A 24,302-nucleotide genomic window follows, 5' to 3' on the forward strand; every position below is an offset into this window, starting at 1 on the left:
TCCTGACTCTCAATTAACAGTGATGACACATACCTAAATCTGTTGTCGATTCTGGCGTAACCTCAATAACAACTGCCTCCACCGAGGACAGAAGTTGCTGCTGGATGTTTGGAAGGTCAGTGAAGTCAGAGACAGACAGAGCGTAACTGGGATCATGTGATATCCTCTGCAATTCTCTGCTATCGGAGCTCCTTGTTCCAATTCCAAAGATCAAGACCCCAAGCTCCTTCAGAGCAGAAGCTGGAGTGTCAACATTGTCAAAGGACCTTCCACCACTCAGCAGAATCAGTAACTGTGGAACACCTTCAATGCGTCGACTTCCGGAGGAGACAGTAAAGACATTGTCTCTCACATACTGGAGAGCAGCTCCAGTGTTAAGAGGTCTCCCACCTTTGTGTCTCAGACCTCTTACAGTGTTGAGAATCTCTCCTTTTGTTGTGTATGTGTTCAGATAGAATTGGGCTGCTGGATCTTTACTGTACTGGACCACAGCCACGCGATCTCTGTTCTCATCCACACCGAGTGTCTCCACTACTCTTTGAACAAAGTCCCGCATTGCTGGGAATCCACTCCTAGTGCCATCAGATCCATCCAGCAAGAACACGACATCCCTCCTGGGAGCCTGACTCTCAACTAGAGAATGTGAATGTTCAGAAAAAGAGTTTTATTAAATGTTGCATAGGTAAGGGAAAAACAGGACAAAGCTTCTTCTATCACATGAAAGTCATCCCTTTCCCTAATCTCAAACAGCCACTCAAAGAAAGTGGCAATGTGTGCATTGGACTGAGTGCTATCATAGAGAACATTCCTACAGAGGTATGAAATAAATCCAACATGAAAGGCCACGGGAGGCATCTACCTAAAATGTGTAAGCTATCTAATACTCAAATCCTGATATAAGAGACTCAAATGGAACTGATCAAAACCATATTTTTCTTACCTAGTATTGTTGGTATTACTGTTGGTGTCATGGTTGTGACCTGTACAATGACAGTGCTCATAGCAGAAAGAAGCTGCTGTTGGACGTTGGGGAGGTCAGTAAATTCAGACACGGAAAGAGCATAACTGGGGTCATAGGATATTTTTTGTAATTCTCTGCTATCAGAGCTCCTTGTTCCAATTCCAAACACCAAGACACCAAGCTCCTTGAGAGCAGACGCTGGTGTATCTACATTGTCAAAGGACCTTCCACCATTCAGCAGTATCAGAATCTGTGGAACACCTTCAAGGCGCCTACTTCCGGAGGAGGCAATAAAGACATTGTCCCTGACATACTGGAGAGCTGCCCCAGTGTTGAGGGGTCTCCCTCCTTTGTGCCTCAGGCCTCTTACGGTGTCCACGACGTCTTCCTTTGTTGTGTAAGTGTTCAGATAGAAGTGGGCCTCTGATTCTCTGCTATACTGGACCACAGAGACTCGATCTCTGTTCTCCTCCACAGTGAGTTTCTCTACCACTCTTTGAACAAAGTCACGCATTGCTGGAAAGCCATTCCTAGTGCCATCAGAACCATCCAGCAGGAATACTACATCCTTTCTGGCAATGCTTTGGTCCACTAAGAGTTTCAGAAACAAAACAGAAAATATGTTAACATTGCTTCAATGAACCTGAGACTGAAATATGTGTGTTGCTTTAGTTGTCCTAGATAACGCATCCGTTCTTACCTATGACTCTTGGGGTTATGGGTGTGGCCTCAACTTGTACAGTTATGAGTGAGGAGAAAAACTGCTCCTGGACGCTGGGGAGGTCAGAGAATTCAGAAACAGACTGGGAAAAACTAGGATCAGTGGCAATCCTTTGAACCTCTCTGCTGGAATTTCTGGTTCCAATGCCAAAGATCAAGACCCCACTCTCTTTCAGGGCAGAAGCTGGTATGTCAACATTATCACTGGACCTTCCCCCACTCAGCAGTATCAGCATCTGAGGGACGCCCTCTTGGCTTCTGCTTCCAGAGGAGGCAGTAAAGACATTGTCCCGTACGTATTGGAGGGCTGCCCCAGTGTTAAGGGGTCTACCTCCTCTGTGCCTCAGACTTCTGACAGTGTCAAGAATGTCCTCCTTTGTGGTGTATGTGTTCAGATAGAAATGAACTTCTTGATCTCTACCGTACTGGACAACAGAAACGCGGTCTTTGTCTCCTCCCACATTGAGTTTCCCCACTACTCTCTGAACAAAATCACGCATTGCTGGGAATCCATTCCTTGTGCCATCAGAACCATCCACAAGGAATACCACATCCTTTCTGGAGGTTTCATGATCAACTGAGAAAATAAATAGATTATGTCAATCAGACTGTTGAAATGTGGGGCTTGTGGTCAAATTAAACCGTCCTTTCTAAGACTCAGCTGACATTTTACTAACACTTCCTGACTCTCAATTAACAGTGATGACACATACCTAAATCTGTTGTCGATTCTGGCGTAACCTCAATAACAACTGCCTCCACCGAGGACAGAAGTTGCTGCTGGATGTTTGGAAGGTCAGTGAAGTCAGAGACAGACAGAGCGTAACTGGGATCATGTGATATCCTCTGCAATTCTCTGCTATCGGAGCTCCTTGTTCCAATTCCAAAGATCAAGACCCCAAGCTCCTTCAGAGCAGAAGCTGGAGTGTCAACATTGTCAAAGGACCTTCCACCACTCAGCAGAATCAGTAACTGTGGAACACCTTCAATGCGTCGACTTCCGGAGGAGACAGTAAAGACATTGTCTCTCACATACTGGAGAGCAGCTCCAGTGTTAAGAGGTCTCCCACCTTTGTGTCTCAGACCTCTTACAGTGTTGAGAATCTCTCCTTTTGTTGTGTATGTGTTCAGATAGAATTGGGCTGCTGGATCTTTACTGTACTGGACCACAGCCACGCGATCTCTGTTCTCATCCACACCGAGTGTCTCCACTACTCTTTGAACAAAGTCCCGCATTGCTGGGAATCCACTCCTAGTGCCATCAGATCCATCCAGCAAGAACACGACATCCCTCCTGGGAGCCTGACTCTCAACTAGAGAATGTGAATGTTCAGAAAAAGAGTTTTATTAAATGTTGCATAGGTAAGGGAAAAACAGGACAAAGCTTCTTCTATCACATGAAAGTCATCCCTTTCCCTAATCTCAAACAGCCACTCAAAGAAAGTGGCAATGTGTGCATTGGACTGAGTGCTATCATAGAGAACATTCCTACAGAGGTATGAAATAAATCCAACATGAAAGGCCACGGGAGGCATCTACCTAAAATGTGTAAGCTATCTAATACTCAAATCCTGATATAAGAGACTCAAATGGAACTGATCAAAACCATATTTTTCTTACCTAGTATTGTTGGTATTACTGTTGGTGTCATGGTTGTGACCTGTACAATGACAGTGCTCATAGCAGAAAGAAGCTGCTGTTGGACGTTGGGGAGGTCAGTAAATTCAGACACGGAAAGAGCATAACTGGGGTCATAGGATATTTTTGTAATTCTCTGCTATCAGAGCTCCTTGTTCCAATTCCAAACACCAAGACACCAAGCTCCTTGAGAGCAGACGCTGGTGTATCTACATTGTCAAAGGACCTTCCACCATTCAGCAGTATCAGAATCTGTGGAACACCTTCAAGGCGCCTACTTCCGGAGGAGGCAATAAAGACATTGTCCCTGACATACTGGAGAGCTGCCCCAGTGTTGAGGGGTCTCCCTCCTTTGTGCCTCAGGCCTCTTACGGTGTCCACAACGTCTTCCTTTGTTGTGTAAGTGTTCAGATAGAAGTGGGCCTCTGATTCTCTGCTATACTGGACCACAGAGACTCGATCTCTGTTCTCCTCCACAGTGAGTTTCTCTACCACTCTTTGAACAAAGTCACGCATTGCTGGAAAGCCATTCCTAGTGCCATCAGAACCATCCAGCAGGAATACTACATCCTTTCTGGCAATGCTTTGGTCCACTAAGAGTTTCAGAAACAAAACAGAAAATATGTTAACATTGAACCTGAGACTGAAATATGTGTGTTGCTTTAGTTGTCCTAGATAACGCATCCGTTCTTACCTATGACTCTTGGGGTTATGGGTGTGGCCTCAACTTGTACAGTTATGAGTGAGGAGAAAAACTGCTCCTGGACGCTGGGGAGGTCAGAGAATTCAGAAACAGACTGGGAAAAACTAGGATCAGTGGCAATCCTTTGAACCTCTCTGCTGGAATTTCTGGTTCCAATGCCAAAGATCAAGACCCCACTCTCTTTCAGGGCAGAAGCTGGTATGTCAACATTATCACTGGACCTTCCCCCACTCAGCAGTATCAGCATCTGAGGGACGCCCTCTTGGCTTCTGCTTCCAGAGGAGGCAGTAAAGACATTGTCCCGTACGTATTGGAGGGCTGCCCCAGTGTTAAGGGGTCTACCTCCTCTGTGCCTCAGACTTCTGACAGTGTCAAGAATGTCCTCCTTTGTGGTGTATGTGTTCAGATAGAAATGAACTTCTTGATCTCTACCGTACTGGACAACAGAAACGCGGTCTTTGTCTCCTCCCACATTGAGTTTCCCCACTACTCTCTGAACAAAATCACGCATTGCTGGGAATCCATTCCTTGTGCCATCAGAACCATCCACAAGGAATACCACATCCTTTCTGGAGGTGTCATGATCAACTGAGAAAATAAATAGATTATGTCAATCAGACTGTTGAAATGTGGGGCTTGTGGTCAAATTAAACCGTCCTTTCTAAGACTCAGCTGACATTTTACTAACACTTCCTGACTCTCAATTAACAGTGATGACACATACCTAAATCTGTTGTCGATTCTGGCGTAACCTCAATAACAACTGCCTCCACCGAGGACAGAAGTTGCTGCTGGATGTTTGGAAGGTCAGTGAAGTCAGAGACAGACAGAGCGTAACTGGGATCATGTGATATCCTCTGCAATTCTCTGCTATCGGAGCTCCTTGTTCCAATTCCAAAGATCAAGACCCCAAGCTCCTTCAGAGCAGAAGCTGGAGTGTCAACATTGTCAAAGGACCTTCCACCACTCAGCAGAATCAGTAACTGTGGAACACCTTCAATGCGTCGACTTCCGGAGGAGACAGTAAAGACATTGTCTCTCACATACTGGAGAGCAGCTCCAGTGTTAAGAGGTCTCCCACCTTTGTGTCTCAGACCTCTTACAGTGTTGAGAATCTCTCCTTTTGTTGTGTATGTGTTCAGATAGAATTGGGCTGCTGGATCTTTACTGTACTGGACCACAGCCACGCGATCTCTGTTCTCATCCACACCGAGTGTCTCCACTACTCTTTGAACAAAGTCCCGCATTGCTGGGAATCCACTCCTAGTGCCATCAGATCCATCCAGCAAGAACACGACATCCCTCCTGGGAGCCTGACTCTCAACTAGAGAATGTGAATGTTCAGAAAAAGAGTTTTATTAAATGTTGCATAGGTAAGGGAAAAACAGGACAAAGCTTCTTCTATCACATGAAAGTCATCCCTTTCCCTAATCTCAAACAGCCACTCAAAGAAAGTGGCAATGTGTGCATTGGACTGAGTGCTATCATAGAGAACATTCCTACAGAGGTATGAAATAAATCCAACATGAAAGGCCACGGGAGGCATCTACCTAAAATGTGTAAGCTATCTAATACTCAAATCCTGATATAAGAGACTCAAATGGAACTGATCAAAACCATATTTTTCTTACCTAGTATTGTTGGTATTACTGTTGGTGTCATGGTTGTGACCTGTACAATGACAGTGCTCATAGCAGAAAGAAGCTGCTGTTGGACGTTGGGGAGGTCAGTAAATTCAGACACGGAAAGAGCATAACTGGGGTCATAGGATATTTTTTGTAATTCTCTGCTATCAGAGCTCCTTGTTCCAATTCCAAACACCAAGACACCAAGCTCCTTGAGAGCAGACGCTGGTGTATCTACATTGTCAAAGGACCTTCCACCATTCAGCAGTATCAGAATCTGTGGAACACCTTCAAGGCGCCTACTTCCGGAGGAGGCAATAAAGACATTGTCCCTGACATACTGGAGAGCTGCCCCAGTGTTGAGGGGTCTCCCTCCTTTGTGCCTCAGGCCTCTTACGGTGTCCACAACGTCTTCCTTTGTTGTGTAAGTGTTCAGATAGAAGTGGGCCTCTGATTCTCTGCTATACTGGACCACAGAGACTCGATCTCTGTTCTCCTCCACAGTGAGTTTCTCTACCACTCTTTGAACAAAGTCACGCATTGCTGGAAAGCCATTGCTAGTGCCATCAGAACCATCCAGCAGGAATACTACATCCTTTCTGGCAATGCTTTGGTCCACTACGAGTTTCAGAAACAAAACAGAAAATATGTTAACATTGCTTCAATGAACCTGAGACTGAAATATGTGTGTTGCTTTAGTTGTCCTAGATAACGCATCCGTTCTTACCTATGACTCTTGGGGTTATGGGTGTGGCCTCAACTTGTACAGTTATGAGTGAGGAGAAAAACTGCTCCTGGACGCTGGGGAGGTCAGAGAATTCAGAAACAGACTGGGAAAAACTAGGATCAGTGGCAATCCTTTGAACCTCTCTGCTGGAATTTCTGGTTCCAATGCCAAAGATCAAGACCCCACTCTCTTTCAGGGCAGAAGCTGGTATGTCAACATTATCACTGGACCTTCCCCCACTCAGCAGTATCAGCATCTGAGGGACGCCCTCTTGGCTTCTGCTTCCAGAGGAGGCAGTAAAGACATTGTCCCGTACGTATTGGAGGGCTGCCCCAGTGTTAAGGGGTCTACCTCCTCTGTGCCTCAGACTTCTGACAGTGTCAAGAATGTCCTCCTTTGTGGTGTATGTGTTCAGATAGAAATGAACTTCTTGATCTCTACCGTACTGGACAACAGAAACGCGGTCTTTGTCTCCTCCCACATTGAGTTTCCCCACTACTCTCTGAACAAAATCACGCATTGCTGGGAATCCATTCCTTGTGCCATCAGAACCATCCACAAGGAATACCACATCCTTTCTGGAGGTGTCATGATCAACTGAGAAAATAAATAGATTATGTCAATCAGACTGTTGAAATGTGTGGCTTGTGGTCAAATTAAACCATCCTTTCTAAGACTCAGCTGACATTTTACTAACACTTCCTGACTCTCAATTAACAGTGATGACACATACCTAAATCTGTTGTCGATTCTGGCGTAACCTCAATAACAACTGCCTCCACCGAGGACAGAAGTTGCTGCTGGATGTTTGGAAGGTCAGTGAAGTCAGAGACAGACAGAGCGTAACTGGGATCACGTGATATCCTCTGCAATTCTCTGCTATCGGAGCTCCTTGTTCCAATTCCAAAGATCAAGACCCCAAGCTCCTTCAGAGCAGAAGCTGGAGTGTCAACATTGTCAAAGGACCTTCCACCACTCAGCAGAATCAGTAACTGTGGAACACCTTCAATGCGTCGACTTCCGGAGGAGACAGTAAAGACATTGTCTCTCACATACTGGAGAGCAGCTCCAGTGTTAAGAGGTCTCCCACCTTTGTGTCTCAGACCTCTTACAGTGTTGAGAATCTCTCCTTTTGTTGTGTATGTGTTCAGATAGAATTGGGCTGCTGGATCTTTACTGTACTGGACCACAGCCACGCGATCTCTGTTCTCATCCACACCGAGTGTCTCCACTACTCTTTGAACAAAGTCCCGCATTGCTGGGAATCCACTCCTAGTGCCATCAGATCCATCCAGCAAGAACACGACATCCCTCCTGGGAGCCTGACTCTCAACTAGAGAATGTGAATGTTCAGAAAAATAGTTTTATTAAATGTTGCATAGGTAAGGGAAAAACAGGACAAAGCTTCTTCTATCACATGAAAGTCATCCCTTTCCCTAATCTCAAACAGCCATTCAAAAGAAGTGGCAATGTGTGCATTGGACTGAGTGCTATCATAGAGAACATTCCTACAGAGGTATGAAATAAATCCAACATGAAAGGCCACGGGAGGCATCTACCTAAAATGTGTAAGCTATCTAATACTCAAATCGTGATATAAGAGACTAAAATGGAACTGATCAAAACCATATTTTTCTTACCTAGTATTGTTGGTATTACTGTTGGTGTCATGGTTGTGACCTGTACAATGACAGTGCTCATAGCAGAAAGAAGCTGCTGTTGGACGTTGGGGAGGTCAGTAAATTCAGACACGGAAAGAGCATAACTGGGGTCATAGGATATTTTTTGTAATTCTCTGCTATCAGAGCTCCTTGTTCCAATTCCAAACACCAAGACACCAAGCTCCTTGAGAGCAGACGCTGGTGTATCTACATTGTCAAAGGACCTTCCACCATTCAGCAGTATCAGAATCTGTGGAACACCTTCAAGGCGCCTACTTCCGGAGGAGGCAATAAAGACATTGTCCCTGACATACTGGAGAGCTGCCCCAGTGTTGAGGGGTCTCCCTCCTTTGTGCCTCAGGCCTCTTACGGTGTCCACAACGTCTTCCTTTGTTGTGTAAGTGTTCAGATAGAAGTGGGCCTCTGATTCTCTGCTATACTGGACCACAGAGACTCGATCTCTGTTCTCCTCCACAGTGAGTTTCTCTACCACTCTTTGAACAAAGTCACGCATTGCTGGAAAGCCATTCCTAGTGCCATCAGAACCATCCAGCAGGAATACTACATCCTTTCTGGCAATGCTTTGGTCCACTAAGAGTTTCAGAAACAAAACAGAAAATATGTTAACATTGCTTCAATGAACCTGAGACTGAAATATGTGTGTTGCTTTAGTTGTCCTAGATAACGCGTCCGTTCTTACCTATGACTGTTGGGGTTATGGGTGTGGCCTCAACCTGTACAGTTATGAGTGAGGAGAAAAACTGCTCCTGGACGCTGGGGAGGTCAGAGAATTCAGAAACAGACTGTGAAAAACTAGGATCAGTGGCAATCCTTTGAACCTCTCTGCTGGAATTTCTGGTTCCAATGCCAAAGATCAAGACCCCACTCTCTTTCAGGGCAGAAGCTGGTATGTCAACATTATCACTGGACCTTCCCCCACTCAGCAGTATCAGCATCTGAGGGACGCCCTCTTGGCTTCTGCTTCCAGAGGAGGCAGTAAAGACATTGTCCCGTACGTATTGGAGGGCTGCCCCAGTGTTAAGGGGTCTACCTCCTCTGTGCCTCAGACTTCTGACAGTGTCAAGAATGTCCTCCTTTGTGGTGTATGTGTTCAGATAGAAATGAACTTCTTGATCTCTACCGTACTGGACAACAGAAACGCGGTCTTTGTCTCCTCCCACATTGAGTTTCCCCACTACTCTCTGAACAAAATCACGCATTGCTGGGAATCCATTCCTTGTGCCATCAGAACCATCCACAAGGAATACCACATCCTTTCTGGAGGTGTCATGATCAACTGAGAAAATAAATAGATAATGTCAATCAGACTGTTGAAATGTGGGGCTTGTGGTCAAATTAAACCGTCCTTTCTAAGACTCAGCTGACATTTTACTAACACTTCCTGACTCTCAATTAACAGTGATGACACATACCTAAATCTGTTGTCGATTCTGGCGTAACCTCAATAACAACTGCCTCCACCGAGGACAGAAGTTGCTGCTGGATGTTTGGAAGGTCAGTGAAGTCAGAGACAGACAGAGCGTAACTGGGATCATGTGATATCCTCTGCAATTCTCTGCTATCAGAGCTCCTTGTTCCAATTCCAAAGATCAAGACTCCAAGCTCCTTCAGAGCAGAAGCTGGAGTGTCAACATTGTCAAAGGACCTTCCACCACTCAGCAGAATCAGTAACTGTGGAACACCTTCAATGCGTCGACTTCCGGAGGAGACAGTAAAGACATTGTCTCTCACATACTGGAGAGCAGCTCCAGTGTTAAGAGGTCTCCCACCTTTGTGTCTCAGACCTCTTACAGTGTTGAGAATCTCTCCTTTTGTTGTGTATGTGTTCAGATAGAATTGGGCGGCTGGATCTCTACTGTACTGGACCACAGCCACGCGATCTCTGTTCTCATCCACACCGAGTGTCTCCACTACTCTTTGAACAAAGTCCCGCATTGCTGGGAATCCACTCCTAGTGCCATCAGATCCATCCAGCAAGAACACGACATCCCTCCTGGGAGCCTGACTCTCAACTAGAGAATGTGAATGTTCAGAAAAAGAGTTTTATTAAATGATGCATAGGTAAGGGACAAACAGGACAAAGCTTCTTCTATCACATGAAAGTCATCCCTTTCCCTAATCTCAAACAGCCACTCAAAGAAAGTGGCAATGTGTGCATTGGACTGAGTGCTATCATAGAGAACATTCCTACAGAGGTATGAAATAAATCCAACATGAAAGGCCACGGGAGGCATCTACCTAAAATGTGTAAGCTATCTAATACTCAAATCCTGATATAAGAGACTCAAATGGAACTGATCAAAACCATATTTTTCTTACCTAGTATTGTTGGTATTACTGTTGGTGTCATGGTTGTGACCTGTACAATGACAGTGCTCATAGCAGAAAAAAGCTGCTGTTGGACGTTGGGGAGGTCAGTAAATTCAGACACGGAAAGAGCATAACTTGGGTCATAGGATATTTTTTGCAATTCTCTGCTATCAGAGCTCCTTGTTCCAATTCCAAACACCAAGACACCAAGCTCCCTGAGAGCAGACGCTGGTGTATCTACATTGTCAAAGGACCTTCCACCATTCAGCAGTATCAGAATCTGTGGAACACCTTCAAGGCGCCTACTTCCGGAGGAGGCAATAAAGACATTGTCCCTGACATACTGGAGAGCTGCCCCAGTGTTGAGGGGTCTCCCTCCTTTGTGCCTCAGGCCTCGTACGGTGTCCACAACGTCTTCCTTTGTTGTGTAAGTGTTCAGATAGAAGTGGGCCTCTGATTCTCTGCTATACTGGACCACAGAGACTCGATCTCTGTTCTCCTCCACAGTGAGTTTCTCTACCACTCTTTGAACAAAGTCACGCATTGCTGGAAAGCCATTCCTAGTGCCATCAGAACCATCCAGCAGGAATACTACATCCTTTCTGGCAATGCTTTGGTCCACTAAGAGTTTCAGAAACAAAACAGAAAATATGTTAACACTGCTTCAATGAACCTGAGACTGAAATATGTGTGTTGCTTTAGTTGTCCTAGATAACGCATCCGTTCTTACCTATGACTCTTGGGGTTATGGGTGTGGCCTCAACTTGTACAGTTATGAGTGAGGAGAAAAACTGCTCCTGGACGCTTGGGAGGTCAGAGAATTCAGAAACAGACTGGGAAAAACTAGGATCAGTGGCAATCCTTTGAACCTCTCTGCTGGAATTTCTGGTTCCAATGCCAAAGATCAAGACCCCACTCTCTTTCAGGGCAGAAGCTGGTATGTCAACATTATCACTGGACCTTCCCCCACTCAGCAGTATCAGCATCTGAGGGACGCCCTCTTGGCTTCTGCTTCCAGAGGAGGCAGTAAAGACATTGTCCCGTACGTATTGGAGGGCTGCCCCAGTGTTAAGGGGTCTACCTCCTCTGTGCCTCAGACTTCTGACAGTGTCAAGAATGTCCTCCTTTGTGGTGTATGTGTTCAGATAGAAATGAACTTCTTGATCTCTACCGTACTGGACAACAGAAACGCGGTCTTTGTCTCCTCCCACATTGAGTTTCCCCACTACTCTCTGAACAAAATCACGCATTGCTGGGAATCCATTCCTTGTGCCATCAGAACCATCCACAAGGAATACCACATCCTTTCTGGAGGTGTCATGATCAACTGAGAAAATAAATAGATTATGTCAATCAGACTGTTGAAATGTGGGGCTTGTGGTCAAATTAAACCGTCCTTTCTAAGACTCAGCTGACATTTTACTAACACTTCCTGACTCTCAATTAACAGTGATGACACATACCTAAATCTGTTGTCGATTCTGGCGTAACCTCAATAACAACTGCCTCCACCGAGGACAGAAGTTGCTGCTGGATGTTTGGAAGGTCAGTGAAGTCAGAGACAGACAGAGCGTAACTGGGATCATGTGATATCCTCTGCAATTCTCTGCTATCGGAGCTCCTTGTTCCAATTCCAAAGATCAAGACCCCAAGCTCCTTCAGAGCAGAAGCTGGAGTGTCAACATTGTCAAAGGACCTTCCACCACTCAGCAGAATCAGTAACTGTGGAACACCTTCAATGCGTCGACTTCCGGAGGAGACAGTAAAGACATTGTCTCTCACGTACTGGAGAGCAGCTCCAGTGTTGAGAGGTCTCCCACCTTTGTGTCTCAGACCTCTTACAGTGTTTAGAATCTCTCCTTTTGTTGTGTATGTGTTCAGATAGAATTGGGCGGCTGGATCTCTACTGTACTGGACCACAGCCACGCGATCTCTGTTCTCATCCACACCGAGTGTCTCCACTACTCTTTGAACAAAGTCCCGCATTGCTGGGAATCCACTCCTAGTGCCATCAGATCCATCCAGCAAGAACACGACATCCCTCCTGGGAGCCTGACTCTCAACTAGAGAATGTGAATGTTCAGAAAAAGAGTTTTATTAAATGATGCATAGGTAAGGGACAAACAGGACAAAGCTTCTTCTATCACATGAAAGTCATCCCTTTCCCTAATCTCAAACAGCCATTCAAAGAAAGTGGCAATGTGTGCATTGGACTGAGTGCTATCATAGAGAACATTCCTACAGAGGTATGAAATAAATCCAACATGAAAGGCCACGGGAGGCATCTACCTAAAATGTGTAAGCTATCTAATACTCAAATCCTGATATAAGAGACTCAAATGGAACTGATCAAAACCATATTTTTCTTACCTAGTATTGTTGGTATTACTGTTGGTGTCATGGTTGTGACCTGTACAATGACAGTGCTCATAGCAGAAAAAAGCTGCTGTTGGACGTTGGGGAGGTCAGTAAATTCAGACACGGAAAGAGCATAACTTGGGTCATAGGATATTTTTTGCAATTCTCTGCTATCAGAGCTCCTTGTTCCAATTCCAAACACCAAGACACCAAGCTCCTTGAGAGCAGACGCTGGTGTATCTACATTGTCAAAGGACCTTCCACCATTCAGCAGTATCAGAATCTGTGGAACACCGTCAAGGCGCCTACTTCCGGAGGAGGCAATAAAGACATTGTCCCTGACATACTGGAGAGCTGCCCCAGTGTTGAGGGGTCTCCCTCCTTTGTGCCTCAGGCCTCGTACGGTGTCCACAACGTCTTCCTTTGTTGTGTAAGTGTTCAGATAGAAGTGGGCCTCTGATTCTCTGCTATACTGGACCACAGAGACTCGATCTCTGTTCTCCTCCACAGTGAGTTTCTCTACCACTCTTTGAACAAAGTCACGCATTGCTGGAAAGCCATTCCTAGTGCCATCAGAACCATCCAGCAGGAATACTACATCCTTTCTGGCAATGCTTTGGTCCACTAAGAGTTTCAGAAACAAAACAGAAAATATGTTAACACTGCTTCAATGAACCTGAGACTGAAATATGTGTGTTGCTTTAGTTGTCCTAGATAACGCATCCGTTCTTACCTATGACTGTTGGGGTTATGGGTGTGGCCTCAACCTGTACAGTTATGAGTGAGGAGAAAAACTGCTCCTGGACGCTTGGGAGGTCAGAGAATTCAGAAACAGACTGTGAAAAACTAGGATCAGTGGCAATCCTTTGAACCTCTCTGCTGGAATTTCTGGTTCCAATGCCAAAGATCAAGACCCCACTCTCTTTCAGGGCAGAAGCTGGTATGTCAACATTATCACTGGACCTTCCCCCACTCAGCAGTATCAGCATCTGAGGGACGCCCTCTTGGCTTCTGCTTCCAGAGGAGGCAGTAAAGACATTGTCCCGTACGTATTGGAGGGCTGCCCCAGTGTTAAGGGGTCTACCTCCTCTGTGCCTCAGACTTCTGACAGTGTCAAGAATGTCCTCCTTTGTGGTGTATGTGTTCAGATAGAAATGAACTTCTTGATCTCTACCGTACTGGACAACAGAAACGCGGTCTTTGTCTCCTCCCACATTGAGTTTCCCCACTACTCTCTGAACAAAATCACGCATTGCTGGGAATCCATTCCTTGTGCCATCAGAACCATCCACAAGGAATACCACATCCTTTCTGGAGGTGTCATGATCAACTGAGAAAATAAATAGATTATGTCAATCAGACTGTTGAAATGTGGGGCTTGTGGTCAAATTAAACCGTCCTTTCTAAGACTCAGCTGACATTTTACTAACACTTCCTGACTCTCAATTAACAGTGATGACACATACCTAAATCTGTTGTCGATTCTGGCGTAACCTCAATAACAACTGCCTCCACCGAGGACAGAAGTTGCTGCTGGATGTTTGGAAGGTCAGTGAAGTCAGAGACAGACAGAGCGTAACTGGGATCATGTGATATCCTCTGCAATTCTCTGCTATCGGAGCTCCTTGTTCCAATTCCAAAGATCAAGACCCCAAGCTCCTTCAGAGCAGAAGCTGGAGTGTCAACATTGTCAAAGGACCTTCCACCACTCAGCAGAATCAGTAACTGTGGAACACCTTCAATGCGTCGACTTCCGGAGGAGACAGTAAAGACATTGTCTCTCACATACTGGAGAGCAGCTCCAGTGTTAAGAGGTCTCCCACCTTTGTGTCTCAGACCTCTTACAGTGTTGAGAATCTCTCCTTTTGTTGTGTATGTGTTCAGATAGAATTGGGCTGCTGGATCTTTACTGTACTGGACCACAGCCACGCGATCTCTGTTCTCATCCACACCGAGTGTCTCCACTACTCTTTGAACAAAGTCCCGCATTGCTGGGAATCCACTCCTAGTGCCATCAGATCCATCCAGCAAGAACACGACATCCCTCATGGGAGCCTGACTCTCAACTAGAGAATGTGAATGTTCAGAAAAAGAGTTTTATTAAATGATGCATAGGTAAGGGACAAACAGGACAAAGCTTCTTCTATCACATGAAAGTCATCCCTTTCCCTAATCTCAAACAGCCATTCAAAGAAAGTGGCAATGTGTGCATTGGACTGAGTGCTATCATAGAGAACATTCCTACAGAGGTATGAAATAAATCCAACATGAAAGGCCACGGGAGGCATCTACCTAAAATGTGTAAGCTATCAAATACTCAAATCCTGATATAAGAGACTCAAATGGAACTGATCAAAACCATATTTTTCTTACCTAGTATTGTTGGTATTACTGTTGGTGTCATGGTTGTGACCTGTACAATGACAGTGCTCATAGCAGAAAAAAGCTGCTGTTGGACGTTGGGGAGGTCAGTAAATTCAGACACGGAAAGAGCATAACTTGGGTCATAGGATATTTTTTGCAATTCTCTGCTATCAGAGCTCCTTGTTCCAATTCCAAACACCAAGACACCAAGCTCCTTGAGAGCAGACGCTGGTGTATCTACATTGTCAAAGGACCTTCCACCATTCAGCAGTATCAGAATCTGTGGAACACCGTCAAGACGCCTACTTCCGGAGGAGGCAATAAAGACATTGTCCCTGACATACTGGAGAGCTGCCCCAGTGTTGAGGGGTCTCCCTCCTTTGTGCCTCAGGCCTCTTACAGTGTTGAGAATCTCTCCTTTTGTTGTGTATGTGTTCAGATAGAATTGGGCGGCTGGATCTTTACTGTACTGGACCACAGCCACGCGATCTCTGTTCTCATCCACACCGAGTGTCTCCACTACTCTTTGAACAAAGTCCCGCATTGCTGGGAATCCACTCCTAGTGCCATCAGATCCATCCAGCAAGAACACGACATCCCTCCTGGGAGCCTGACTCTCAACTAGAGAATGTGAATGTTCAGAAAAATAGTTTTATTAAATGATGCACAGGTAAGGGAAAAACAGGACAAAGCTGCTTCTATCACATGAAAGTCATCCCTTTCCCTAATCTCAAACAACCATTCAAAGAAAGTGGCAATGTGTGCATTGGACTGAGTGCTATCATTGAGAACATTCCTACAGACGTATGAAATAAATCCAACATGAAAGGCCTCGGGAGGCATCTATAGCTGAAATCACGAATAGCTGGGAATTATTTTCTGGTGTTATCTGATCCATCCAGAAGAAACACAATATCTCTCCTATTTCCGTCATTTCCCACTGTTTCCACTGTCCAATAAACAATAAATTAATGCAATACATAAAAAAATTATATAAAAAACATGTGACCTGTTTAAAACTTAAATTATTGATGTTGTTCTTTTCAAAAGACAATCAAGGTTTACAGTAAGTCGCCAGTACAGTTTAATATTTCTTACCAACTCTAGTTTCCTCTTGTGGTCTCACTTGAGCAAGATGTGTCTCCAAGTTTTTCTGGATGTTTTGAAGGTTTGCAAAATCAGGGACTGAATAAGAATAATTTGGAAGAGATGATATTGATTGCATTTCAACCAAATCAGTCATCCTTGATCCAATTACAAATGTTACAACCCCCAAAGTCTTGAGTGCCCTGGAAGGACCTCGAGGAGAATCTCTAGATCTGCCACCAGTCACTAGCACTAGGATCTGTTGAGCACCCTCATGACGTCGACTTCCAGCATTATTAGTAAAGACATTGTCCTTCACAAACTGGAGGGCTGTGCCAGTATATTGAGGCCTCCCACCTTTTGGTCTTAGATTTCTGACTGCTGTAAGCACATCATCTCCTGTCTTGTAAGAATTCAGGTTGAAGTTCACTGCTGCACTGTTGCTGTACTGCACAACAGCAACTTGATCTTTTCCCTGGTCCACATCAAACTTTTCCACCACTTTCGCAACAAATTCTCGTATTTCTGTGAATCTACTCCTAACATCATCAGATCCATCAAGGAGGAAAACGATGTCTCTTTTCACACTGGGGCTTTGAACTAGAATGAAAATTCAACTAAATCAGCAAATTGTGCACGGTACATAATATACATTTCATGCTACAGTATAATCTACATACTATATTTTGAAAATGATTGAAAAACAACTTATTATATAATTATTTTCAAAGAAATCGTTTGATATTGTACTCTGTTTCACTCACCTAAGCCTGGTCTTGCTTCATCTTTGTGAGAGACAATTGCTGAGAGTAACTGTTGTCTAACAAGAGAGAGGTCAGAAAACTCTCTGAGAAGATAGGCCTGATTAGGACTGTATGCAATATTCTGCATCTCCGCTCCATCTGCGTCTTTGACCCCAACAGTCAAAAGCACAATTCCAGCTGCCTTCAGACTCTCAGATGGAACCAGAACATCATCCTGGGATTTCTCCCCACTTAGCAGTATCAGGATCTGAGGAATACCCTCTTGGAGTCTGCTTCCAGAGGAGGCAGTAAATATATTGTTTTCAACAAAATCAAGAGCTTCCCCAGTGTTGAGGGACCTTCCTCCTTCAATATTGATGTTGCGTACTTTTGCCATGATATCACTCTTCGATGAGTATGTGTTCAATAGGAAACTAGTGGTGGGTTTGTCACCGTACTGGATCACAGCAACACGTGTTTTGTCAGGCCCAATTTCTAGATGTTCAACAAATTGGCCAAGAAAATCACGTATTGATTGGACACTTTCTCGCATCTTATCAGATCCATCAAGTAAAAATACAACATCAACCCCATCCACCATCTGGATATCTGATGTCAACAAAGTGGAATTGTCTGAAACGAGCAAAAATAATAATTAGGTCCATATATACTGTACATCTGTTCTGAAATCAAATCGTTTTGTATTCAATAGTATGTCAATGCTGCTCTCTAATACTGTGATTTGGAAAACATTCTCAGTAAACTACTGTAAATGTATTACAATATTAAAAAATCCTTAAGTGACAGTGAAATATACACTACCGTTCAAGAGTTTGGGGTGATTTATAAATATCCTTATTTTTGATCGAAAAGCACATTTGTTCAATTAAAATAACATCAAATTGATCAGAAATCCAGTGTAGACATTGTTAATGTTGTAAATTACTATTGTAGCTGGAAACGGCAGATTTTCTTATGGAATATCTACATAGGCGTACAGCGGCCCATTATAAGCAACCATTACTCCTGTGTTCCAATGGCACGTTGTGTTAGCTAATCCAAGTTTATCATATTAAAAGGCTAATTGATCATTAGAAAACCCTTTTGAAATTATGTTAGCACAGCTGAAAACTGTTCTGCTGATTAAAGAAGCAATAAAACTGGCTTTCTTTAGACTAGTTGAGTATCTGGAGCATCAGCATTTGTGGGTTTGAGTACAGGCTCAAAATGGCTAGAAACAAAGTACTTTCTTCTGAAACTCATCAGTCTATTGTTGTTCTGAGAAATGAAGGTTATTCCATGCGAGAAATTGCCAAGAAACTGAAGATCTGGTACAACGCTGTGTACTACTCCCTTCACAGTACAGCGCAAACTGGCTCTAACCAGAATAGAAAGAGGAGTGGGAGGCCCTGGGGCACAACTGAGCAAGAGGACAAGTACATTAGAGTGTCTAGAAGGCTAGCATCCCGGAGTCGCCTCGTCACTGTTGACGTTGAGGCGTCTGTTTCTCAAACTAGACACTCTAATGTACTTGTCCTCTTGCTCAGTTGTGCTCCGGGGCCTCCCACTCCTCTTTCTATTCTGGTTAAAGCCAGTTTTTGCTTGGATTAGCGAACACAATGTTCCATTGGAAAACAGGAGTGATAGTTGCTGATAATGGGCTGCTGTACACCTATGTAGATATTCCATAAAAAATCTGCCGTTTCCAGCTACAATAGTCATTTACAACATTTACAATGTCTACACTGTATTTCTGATCAATTATATGTTATTTTAATGGACAAAAAATGTGCTTTTCTTTCAAAAACAAGGACATTTCTAATTAACCCCAAACTTGAACAGTAGCGTATCTTAATAATCTTACCAATGACAGTTGAAATATCAGGTGTTTCCTTAACACCACTCATTACAGCAGCCACGGAAGAGTGTATCCCGTCAAGCTTGTTAAAATTGGCAACAGAAAAAGAGTGTGCTGGTGTAAAAGATATGCTTTGTAACTCCAATGTATCAGCATTCCTTGTTCCAAAGCTAAATGTTCTTACTCCATCACCCCTCAATGACTGCGCAGGTCCTCTTAAGTCATTGCTAGATCTCCCACCACTGAAAACAAATAGATATTGAGGCACACCCTCTGCACGTCTGCCTCCAGCTGAAGCAGTAAAGACAGTGTCTCTCACAAACTGCAGTGCTGTGCCAGTGTTGAGGAGTCTTCCAACTTTGTGCCTCATGGATCTTATTGAATTAAGCACATCATTTTTAGAAGAGTATGAATTCAGATAGAAATTGGGTGTGGCATCCCGACTGTACTGAACAAGGGCCACCCGGTCGCCATTTTCCTCCACATTAAGACTCTCCACTACTTTCTCTGCAAAGCGGCGAATCCCAGCAAAGCCAGTTCTAGAGTCGTCAGATCCGTCAATGAGAAATACAACATCCTTTTTGTCAGATTCTGAAATGAAGGTAAAGAATGGTTGCAGAGAGAAAGGAAAGACACTTTTCTGAGAGGGAACAGAAGCAAGGTCATTGCTAGCATAACCTTCTCTTTTAAGGAGAAACACCTTAGACACACATCTATATTTTTGGCAAAGGACATGTAATAACATAGATAAGATCGTTTACCAGAGAACACATGCCACTACAGAAAAATAGAAATGGCTACAGCTTACCAAAATGCATGGTAGGGGCAGTTGGCACTGGTTGATGGGATGCTTCTGTTAACAATGACAACAATTCTTCCTGAATTGTGGGAAGGTCTTCGAAATCAGTAATAGAAAGGGCGTAATTGGGTTCATGAGATATCGTTTGTAGTTCAAGTGTGTCGGCATCTCCTGTGCCAATACCAATTGAAATTACTCCCATTTCCTTGAGCTTTGTGATGGGGGTTCTGATATCATCTCTAGATCTTCCACCACTCAGCAGTATCAGTATCTGTGGAACACCTTGCAGGCTTCTACTTCCATTGGAGGCAGTAAAGACATTGCCCCTCACGTACTGGAGAGCTGCTCCAGTATTGAGAGGACTTCCTCCTTTGTGCCTCAGACCTCTTACGGCATCAAGAACATCATCTTTTTTTGAATGCATACCCAACTTGAAATTGACCTCTGCTGTGTCACTGTATTGAACCACAGACACATGATCTTTGTTCCCATCTACATTGAGTTTTTCCACGACTCTCTGAATAAAGTCTTGAATATCTGGAAATCTTCTTCGGGAATCATCAGAACCATCAAGTAAAAACACAATGTCCCTCCTGGTATCATTTGATGTATCTATAAGCATTTATAAAATGGTTAATAACATTTTACATATACATTTAGGGAATTCAATAAACAGTGAAATGAAATACATCAATATTATACTAACTGAATTGACCAACTACAGCATAACTGATGATTGCAGTCTTACCTATTAATGTTGTTGGCAAGTTAGTAGTGGTCATTTCAACTCTCTCAATAGCAGATACTACTTGCTGTTGAATGTTTGGGAGATCGTTGTAATGTGTAGCAGAGAAAGCATAGCTAGGTTCATATGAAATTGATTGAAGCTCAAGTATATCGGCATTCCTCATTCCAACCACTATTGCCATGACACCAATTTCTTTCAAGTTTGTAACTGCATTTCTAACATCATCATTGGACCTTCCCCCACTCAATAGAACCAGAATCTGAGGGATGCCCTCTTGGCGTCTGCTTCCGGAGGAGGCAATAAAGGCATTGTCCCTGACATACTGGAGAGCTGCCCCAGTGTTGAGGGGTCTCCCTCCTTTGTGCCTCAGGCCTCTTACAGTGTCAACAACATCTTCCTTTGTTGTGTAAGTGTTCAGATTGAATTGGGCCTTTGGTTCTCTGCTGTACTGGACAACAGAGACTCGATCTCTGTTCTCCTCCACAGTGAGTTTCTCCACTACTCTTTGCACAAAGTCACGCATAGCCTCAAATCCATTTAGAGTTTCATCAGAGCCATCCAGTAAAAAAACAACATCCCGTTGTTTATATTCAGTTTTATCTAGAGATTCATATGAATAAAATGTAATTTGCAGTAAAATGATAAAGAAAGATCATGTAAATGTATATTTGTGACTAGAATGTGATAGCTACATTTTTCACCAGGCATGCTTAAAATAGAATCATGAATGTACTGAGTAAGACATCCAGCTATTTTCAGCAAGAAGGTAGCAACCTGAAATGTGAGAGATTAAATGGCTAATGAAGAGAGGTAGAGAAATAACTCCTTACCTACTACAGTTGGTTGATAAACTCTTGGCTGACGAGGGACCCTTTTTACAAGTGACAAAAGCTGCTGTTCAATGCTTTCAAGGTCATCGAACCAAGGGACAGAAAGAGCATAGGAGGGGAAACGAGCTATTATTTGGAGCTCTAATATGTCTGCATTCCTTGTACCAATACAGAATGGTACAATTCTGTTCTGTTTCAAAGCAACAGCAGCACCTCCAACATCATCTTGAGATCTGCCACCACTCAGCAGTATCAGTATCTGAGGGACGCCCTCTTGGCCTCTGCTTCCAGAGGAGGAAGTGAAGACGTTGTCCTTTACATACTGCAGGGCTGCCCCAGTGTTGAGTGGTCTACCCCCTTTGTGCTTTAGGCTTCGAATAGAACTTAGAACACTTTGTTTTTCTGGATATGTGTTCAGTAAGAAATGGGCCTCTGGATTTCTGCTGTACTGGACCACAGAAACTCGATCTTTGTTCTCTCCAACATTGATGTTTTCCACTACTCTTTGAACAAAGCCAAGCATTGCTGGAAATCCACTCATAGTATCATCAGACCCATCCAATAGGAACACTATGTCTCTCTGTGCAGCATCTAATTCAACAAAAGAAAACACTGAATGACCTATTTAATAATAAAACCATGACAGATACCAGGCCAGGCAGATATGCATTAATACATGCACAAGGACGGCATATCAATAGAATGTAGTAAACACATGGTCAGAAATATTAACTAACTAATTTTAACTATGATGACTTTCAGGTCATTAGATAGCTCTATAAATATAGCCATGCCTTGTAACCATGTTCATCAATGCAACAATACAAAGAAATAGGAAGTGGAATTAAAGGGATTTAAAAAGGTCTCAAATGACAAAATATTTAAGAAAGTTGTAGAGCGAGATTTTCAGTTTTAGGAAAAATATGTCAAGATGTGAAATCAAACACTCCTTCCATGAAGGAAGAGGAAGATTGTATGCTTAAGACAGCGGAGAATCTAAGCTAGTGTAAATCAACTAGACAATGATATACTGTATAATTGGTTCAAGAAAGAGCTTAAACTGAAAGGACCAGAAAAGCACAGTTTCCTGATTTTAAACAATCAAGAAAAGCATGACGTTTCTGGAATGTGGAACAAAAAAGCGGGGATTTGGAATTTGTATGCCAATAGAAATGTCTTTGCAAAACAGTAACCCTCCCAGCACCATCTCTGATGTTGTGTTTGTATAATTATGAGTAGGTGTAGAAGTGTAGGTTGAAAATAAATCTGGAAGAGTAGGCAATGCTTCGAAGCTCCTCTTGCCTTACATTTTTCATCCCAATGGCAAAAGAAAGACCCCAAGATGTTTCAGATCAGATGCAGCAGCTGTGACGTCATCATTAGACTCTCCAGCAGTTAACAAAAACAAAATCTGGGGAACCCCTTCCAGATGCCGACTCCCGGACGAGGCAGTGAAAACACTGTCCCTAACAAACTGAAGAGCTGCTCCAGTGTTGATGGGTCTTCCTCTTTTATGCCTTAGGCTTCTAACAGCGTAGATGACAGCCCTTTTGGTTTTGTGAGCTTTAAGGTGGAAGTATTCCAGAGCATCGTCCCTGTATTGCACAACAGCAACTCGAACATTGTCCCCATCAATATCAAGTTCATTGGCCATTCTTCGTATATACTCTCTAATGGCAGGCAATCCATTTCTGGAATCGTCTGAACTGTCAAGGAGAAACACTATATCCCTTTTGCTGCTGTCTGTATCAACTAGGTGGTGAAGATAGATAAAAATGGAATACATTGACGGACAAATATATTATAAAAAAGGCATGTAGGCCGTCATTGTAAGTAAGAATTTGTTCTTAACTGACTTGCCTAGTTAAATAAAGGTAAAAAATAAATAAAAAGGCATGTAAATGTATTTTTTTTAACATTGTTAGGAATGTTTGAAGCTGAATCTGAACACCAAACATATCAGTGGAAAAATACCACTGACAGAAGAAATGACTGCAAAATTACAGTTGTGGTTAGTTGTCTGTCATAATACACATTCACATGCATATCTGCAAGGGTGTATGAGAATCTGGAATGGTGTATGCAGGTTTTGGGAGCACTAAACTACTGTTCTGAAAGGTATCATCACAAGCAGAACAACAAGGAACAATCTTTTCCAAAAAAGTTGGCATAGTTTCTTCATACATGGTTGAGGTAAGAGATAAAGAGAGAACAGAGTGAAATGGGGGGAAATTGTTTTGGTTTAAGAGAATAAAAATCCAATAAATACTCATGCAACTAAATACTAGCACCGTTCACCAAAATGCATAACATGCATCGACATAGCAGGAAATACTCTACTGAGACTATGTTTACCAAAGGCTTAGGTATCCATGTATTTACAATGCTTCAACTTCAGCATTGTTCCAAAGATAAAGAATATGGTATATATCTTGGATTTAGCATACTCAGATCCAAGCTGAAGTTCTTACCTACTAAATCAGGAATCCCAGGTGTCACAGGAGCTACTGATTCTTCGGTGTCTTTCGACAGTCTTTTAAGCGTAGCAACAAGCTGTGGCTGGATTGTGGGCAGCTCAGAGAACTCGGTGACCTGGTATGTGAAACCAGGTTGGAAGGAAATAATTTCCAATTCACGGACATTGGCGTCCCCAACTCCGACCCCCAATGACACAATTTCCAGATCTTTCAGAGCTACAGCAGGGCCCTTAACATCATCTCTGGATTTCTTGCTAGTCAAAAGAATCAGGATCTGGGGCACACCTTCCAGTCGTCTACTGCCAGAGGAGGCAGTAAAGACACGGTGTCTTACAAACTGGAGAGCAGCCCCAGTGTTTAGGCTCCTTCCACCCTTGTGTCTCATTTTACTTACAGCATTAATAATGGCATCCTTTGTTTTGTGAGAGTTCAGATAGAAATGGGCCTCTGGTTTGTCAGCGTACTGAACCACAGAAACTCTGTCTCTGTTCTCCTCCACAGATAGTTTACCCACTATACTTTGAATAAAATCTCGCACTGCTGGGAATCCACTCCTTGTGCCATCAGAACCATCCAGCAGGAATACAATATCTCTTTTCACAGCATCAGTATGAACTGAGATCGCATGAACCGAGGCTAAGACACAACAAACAAGGCATGTTTAGAAGAAAAA

General features: G+C 43.5%; 4 protein-coding genes across 6 annotated transcripts in view; all 4 read right to left on the reverse strand.

Annotated features, from left to right (window-relative positions):
* The window catches only part of LOC123730559 (collagen alpha-3(VI) chain-like), a 7,386-nt gene extending 4,469 nt beyond the window's left edge, over positions 1-2,917 (reverse strand). Inside the window, exons 1-4 of the mRNA XM_045707915.1 lie at positions 2,395-2,917; positions 1,662-2,258; positions 941-1,552; positions 34-633 (exon numbers count right to left, since the gene is read on the reverse strand). Of these exons, the coding sequence (XP_045563871.1) occupies positions 34-633; positions 941-1,552; positions 1,662-2,258; positions 2,395-2,917 (2,332 nt within the window). The remainder of the gene's footprint in view (positions 1-33; positions 634-940; positions 1,553-1,661; positions 2,259-2,394) is intronic.
* Positions 2,614-8,718, reverse strand: LOC123730560 (collagen alpha-3(VI) chain-like). The gene is made up of 8 exons (XM_045707917.1): positions 8,015-8,718; positions 7,108-7,707; positions 6,375-6,971; positions 5,654-6,265; positions 4,747-5,346; positions 4,014-4,610; positions 3,302-3,912; positions 2,614-2,994 (listed from the first exon to the last, which is right to left on the reverse strand). Exons 1-7 carry the CDS (start codon positions 8,547-8,549, stop codon positions 3,359-3,361), a joined length of 4,095 nt encoding a protein of 1,364 aa, XP_045563873.1. The 5' UTR covers positions 8,550-8,718; the 3' UTR covers positions 2,614-2,994; positions 3,302-3,358.
* On the reverse strand, positions 8,713-13,388 carry LOC123730553 (collagen alpha-3(VI) chain). The gene is made up of 6 exons (XM_045707887.1): positions 12,737-13,388; positions 11,830-12,429; positions 11,097-11,693; positions 10,376-10,987; positions 9,469-10,068; positions 8,713-9,332 (listed from the first exon to the last, which is right to left on the reverse strand). Exons 1-6 carry the CDS (start codon positions 13,269-13,271, stop codon positions 8,713-8,715), a joined length of 3,564 nt encoding a protein of 1,187 aa, XP_045563843.1. The 5' UTR covers positions 13,272-13,388.
* A 163-nt stretch (positions 13,389-13,551) lies between these two features.
* Positions 13,552-24,302, reverse strand: part of LOC106586070 (collagen alpha-3(VI) chain) — a 40,582-nt gene continuing 29,831 nt past the window's right edge. For 2 of the 3 annotated variants that reach the window (XR_006762029.1, XR_006762028.1), the window contains 8 exons: positions 23,624-24,265; positions 20,323-21,743; positions 19,584-20,186; positions 18,782-19,366; positions 16,187-17,550; positions 15,098-15,709; positions 14,191-14,790; positions 13,552-14,054 (listed from right to left, as the gene is read on the reverse strand). Coding sequence is in view for 1 of the 3 variants with exons in the window: in XM_045707918.1 (XP_045563874.1) it covers positions 23,547-24,265 (719 nt within the window). In the remaining 2 variants the exon portion in view is untranslated. Of the gene's footprint in view, positions 14,055-14,190; positions 14,791-15,097; positions 15,710-16,186; positions 17,551-18,781; positions 19,367-19,583; positions 20,187-20,322; positions 24,266-24,302 lie in introns of those variants that run through there. The other variant, XM_045707918.1, reaches the window with a different exon arrangement.

Source organism: Salmo salar, chromosome ssa25 (assembly GCF_905237065.1).
Source record: "Salmo salar chromosome ssa25, Ssal_v3.1, whole genome shotgun sequence".
Classification (NCBI taxonomy): domain Eukaryota; kingdom Metazoa; phylum Chordata; class Actinopteri; order Salmoniformes; family Salmonidae; genus Salmo; species Salmo salar.

What these genes read in the sequence shown, in the direction of transcription:
- LOC123730560 (XM_045707917.1), bottom strand. Translation starts at nt 8,549, where the DNA reads ATGCGTGACTTTGTTCAAAGAGTGGTAGAGAAACTCACTGTGGAGGAG. An exon ending in AGAATCGACAACAGATTTAG is followed by an intron (nt 6,972 to 7,107) that starts GTATGTGTCATC and finishes TTATTTTCTCAG; the next exon opens with TTGATCATGACACCTCCAGA. An exon ending in AGAATCGACAACAGATTTAG is followed by an intron (nt 4,611 to 4,746) that starts GTATGTGTCATC and finishes TTATTTTCTCAG; the next exon opens with TTGATCATGACACCTCCAGA.
- LOC123730553 (XM_045707887.1), bottom strand. Translation starts at nt 13,271, where the DNA reads ATGCGTGACTTTGTTCAAAGAGTGGTAGAGAAACTCACTGTGGAGGAG. An exon ending in AGAATCGACAACAGATTTAG is followed by an intron (nt 11,694 to 11,829) that starts GTATGTGTCATC and finishes TTATTTTCTCAG; the next exon opens with TTGATCATGACACCTCCAGA. An exon ending in AGAATCGACAACAGATTTAG is followed by an intron (nt 9,333 to 9,468) that starts GTATGTGTCATC and finishes TTATTTTCTCAG; the next exon opens with TTGATCATGACACCTCCAGA.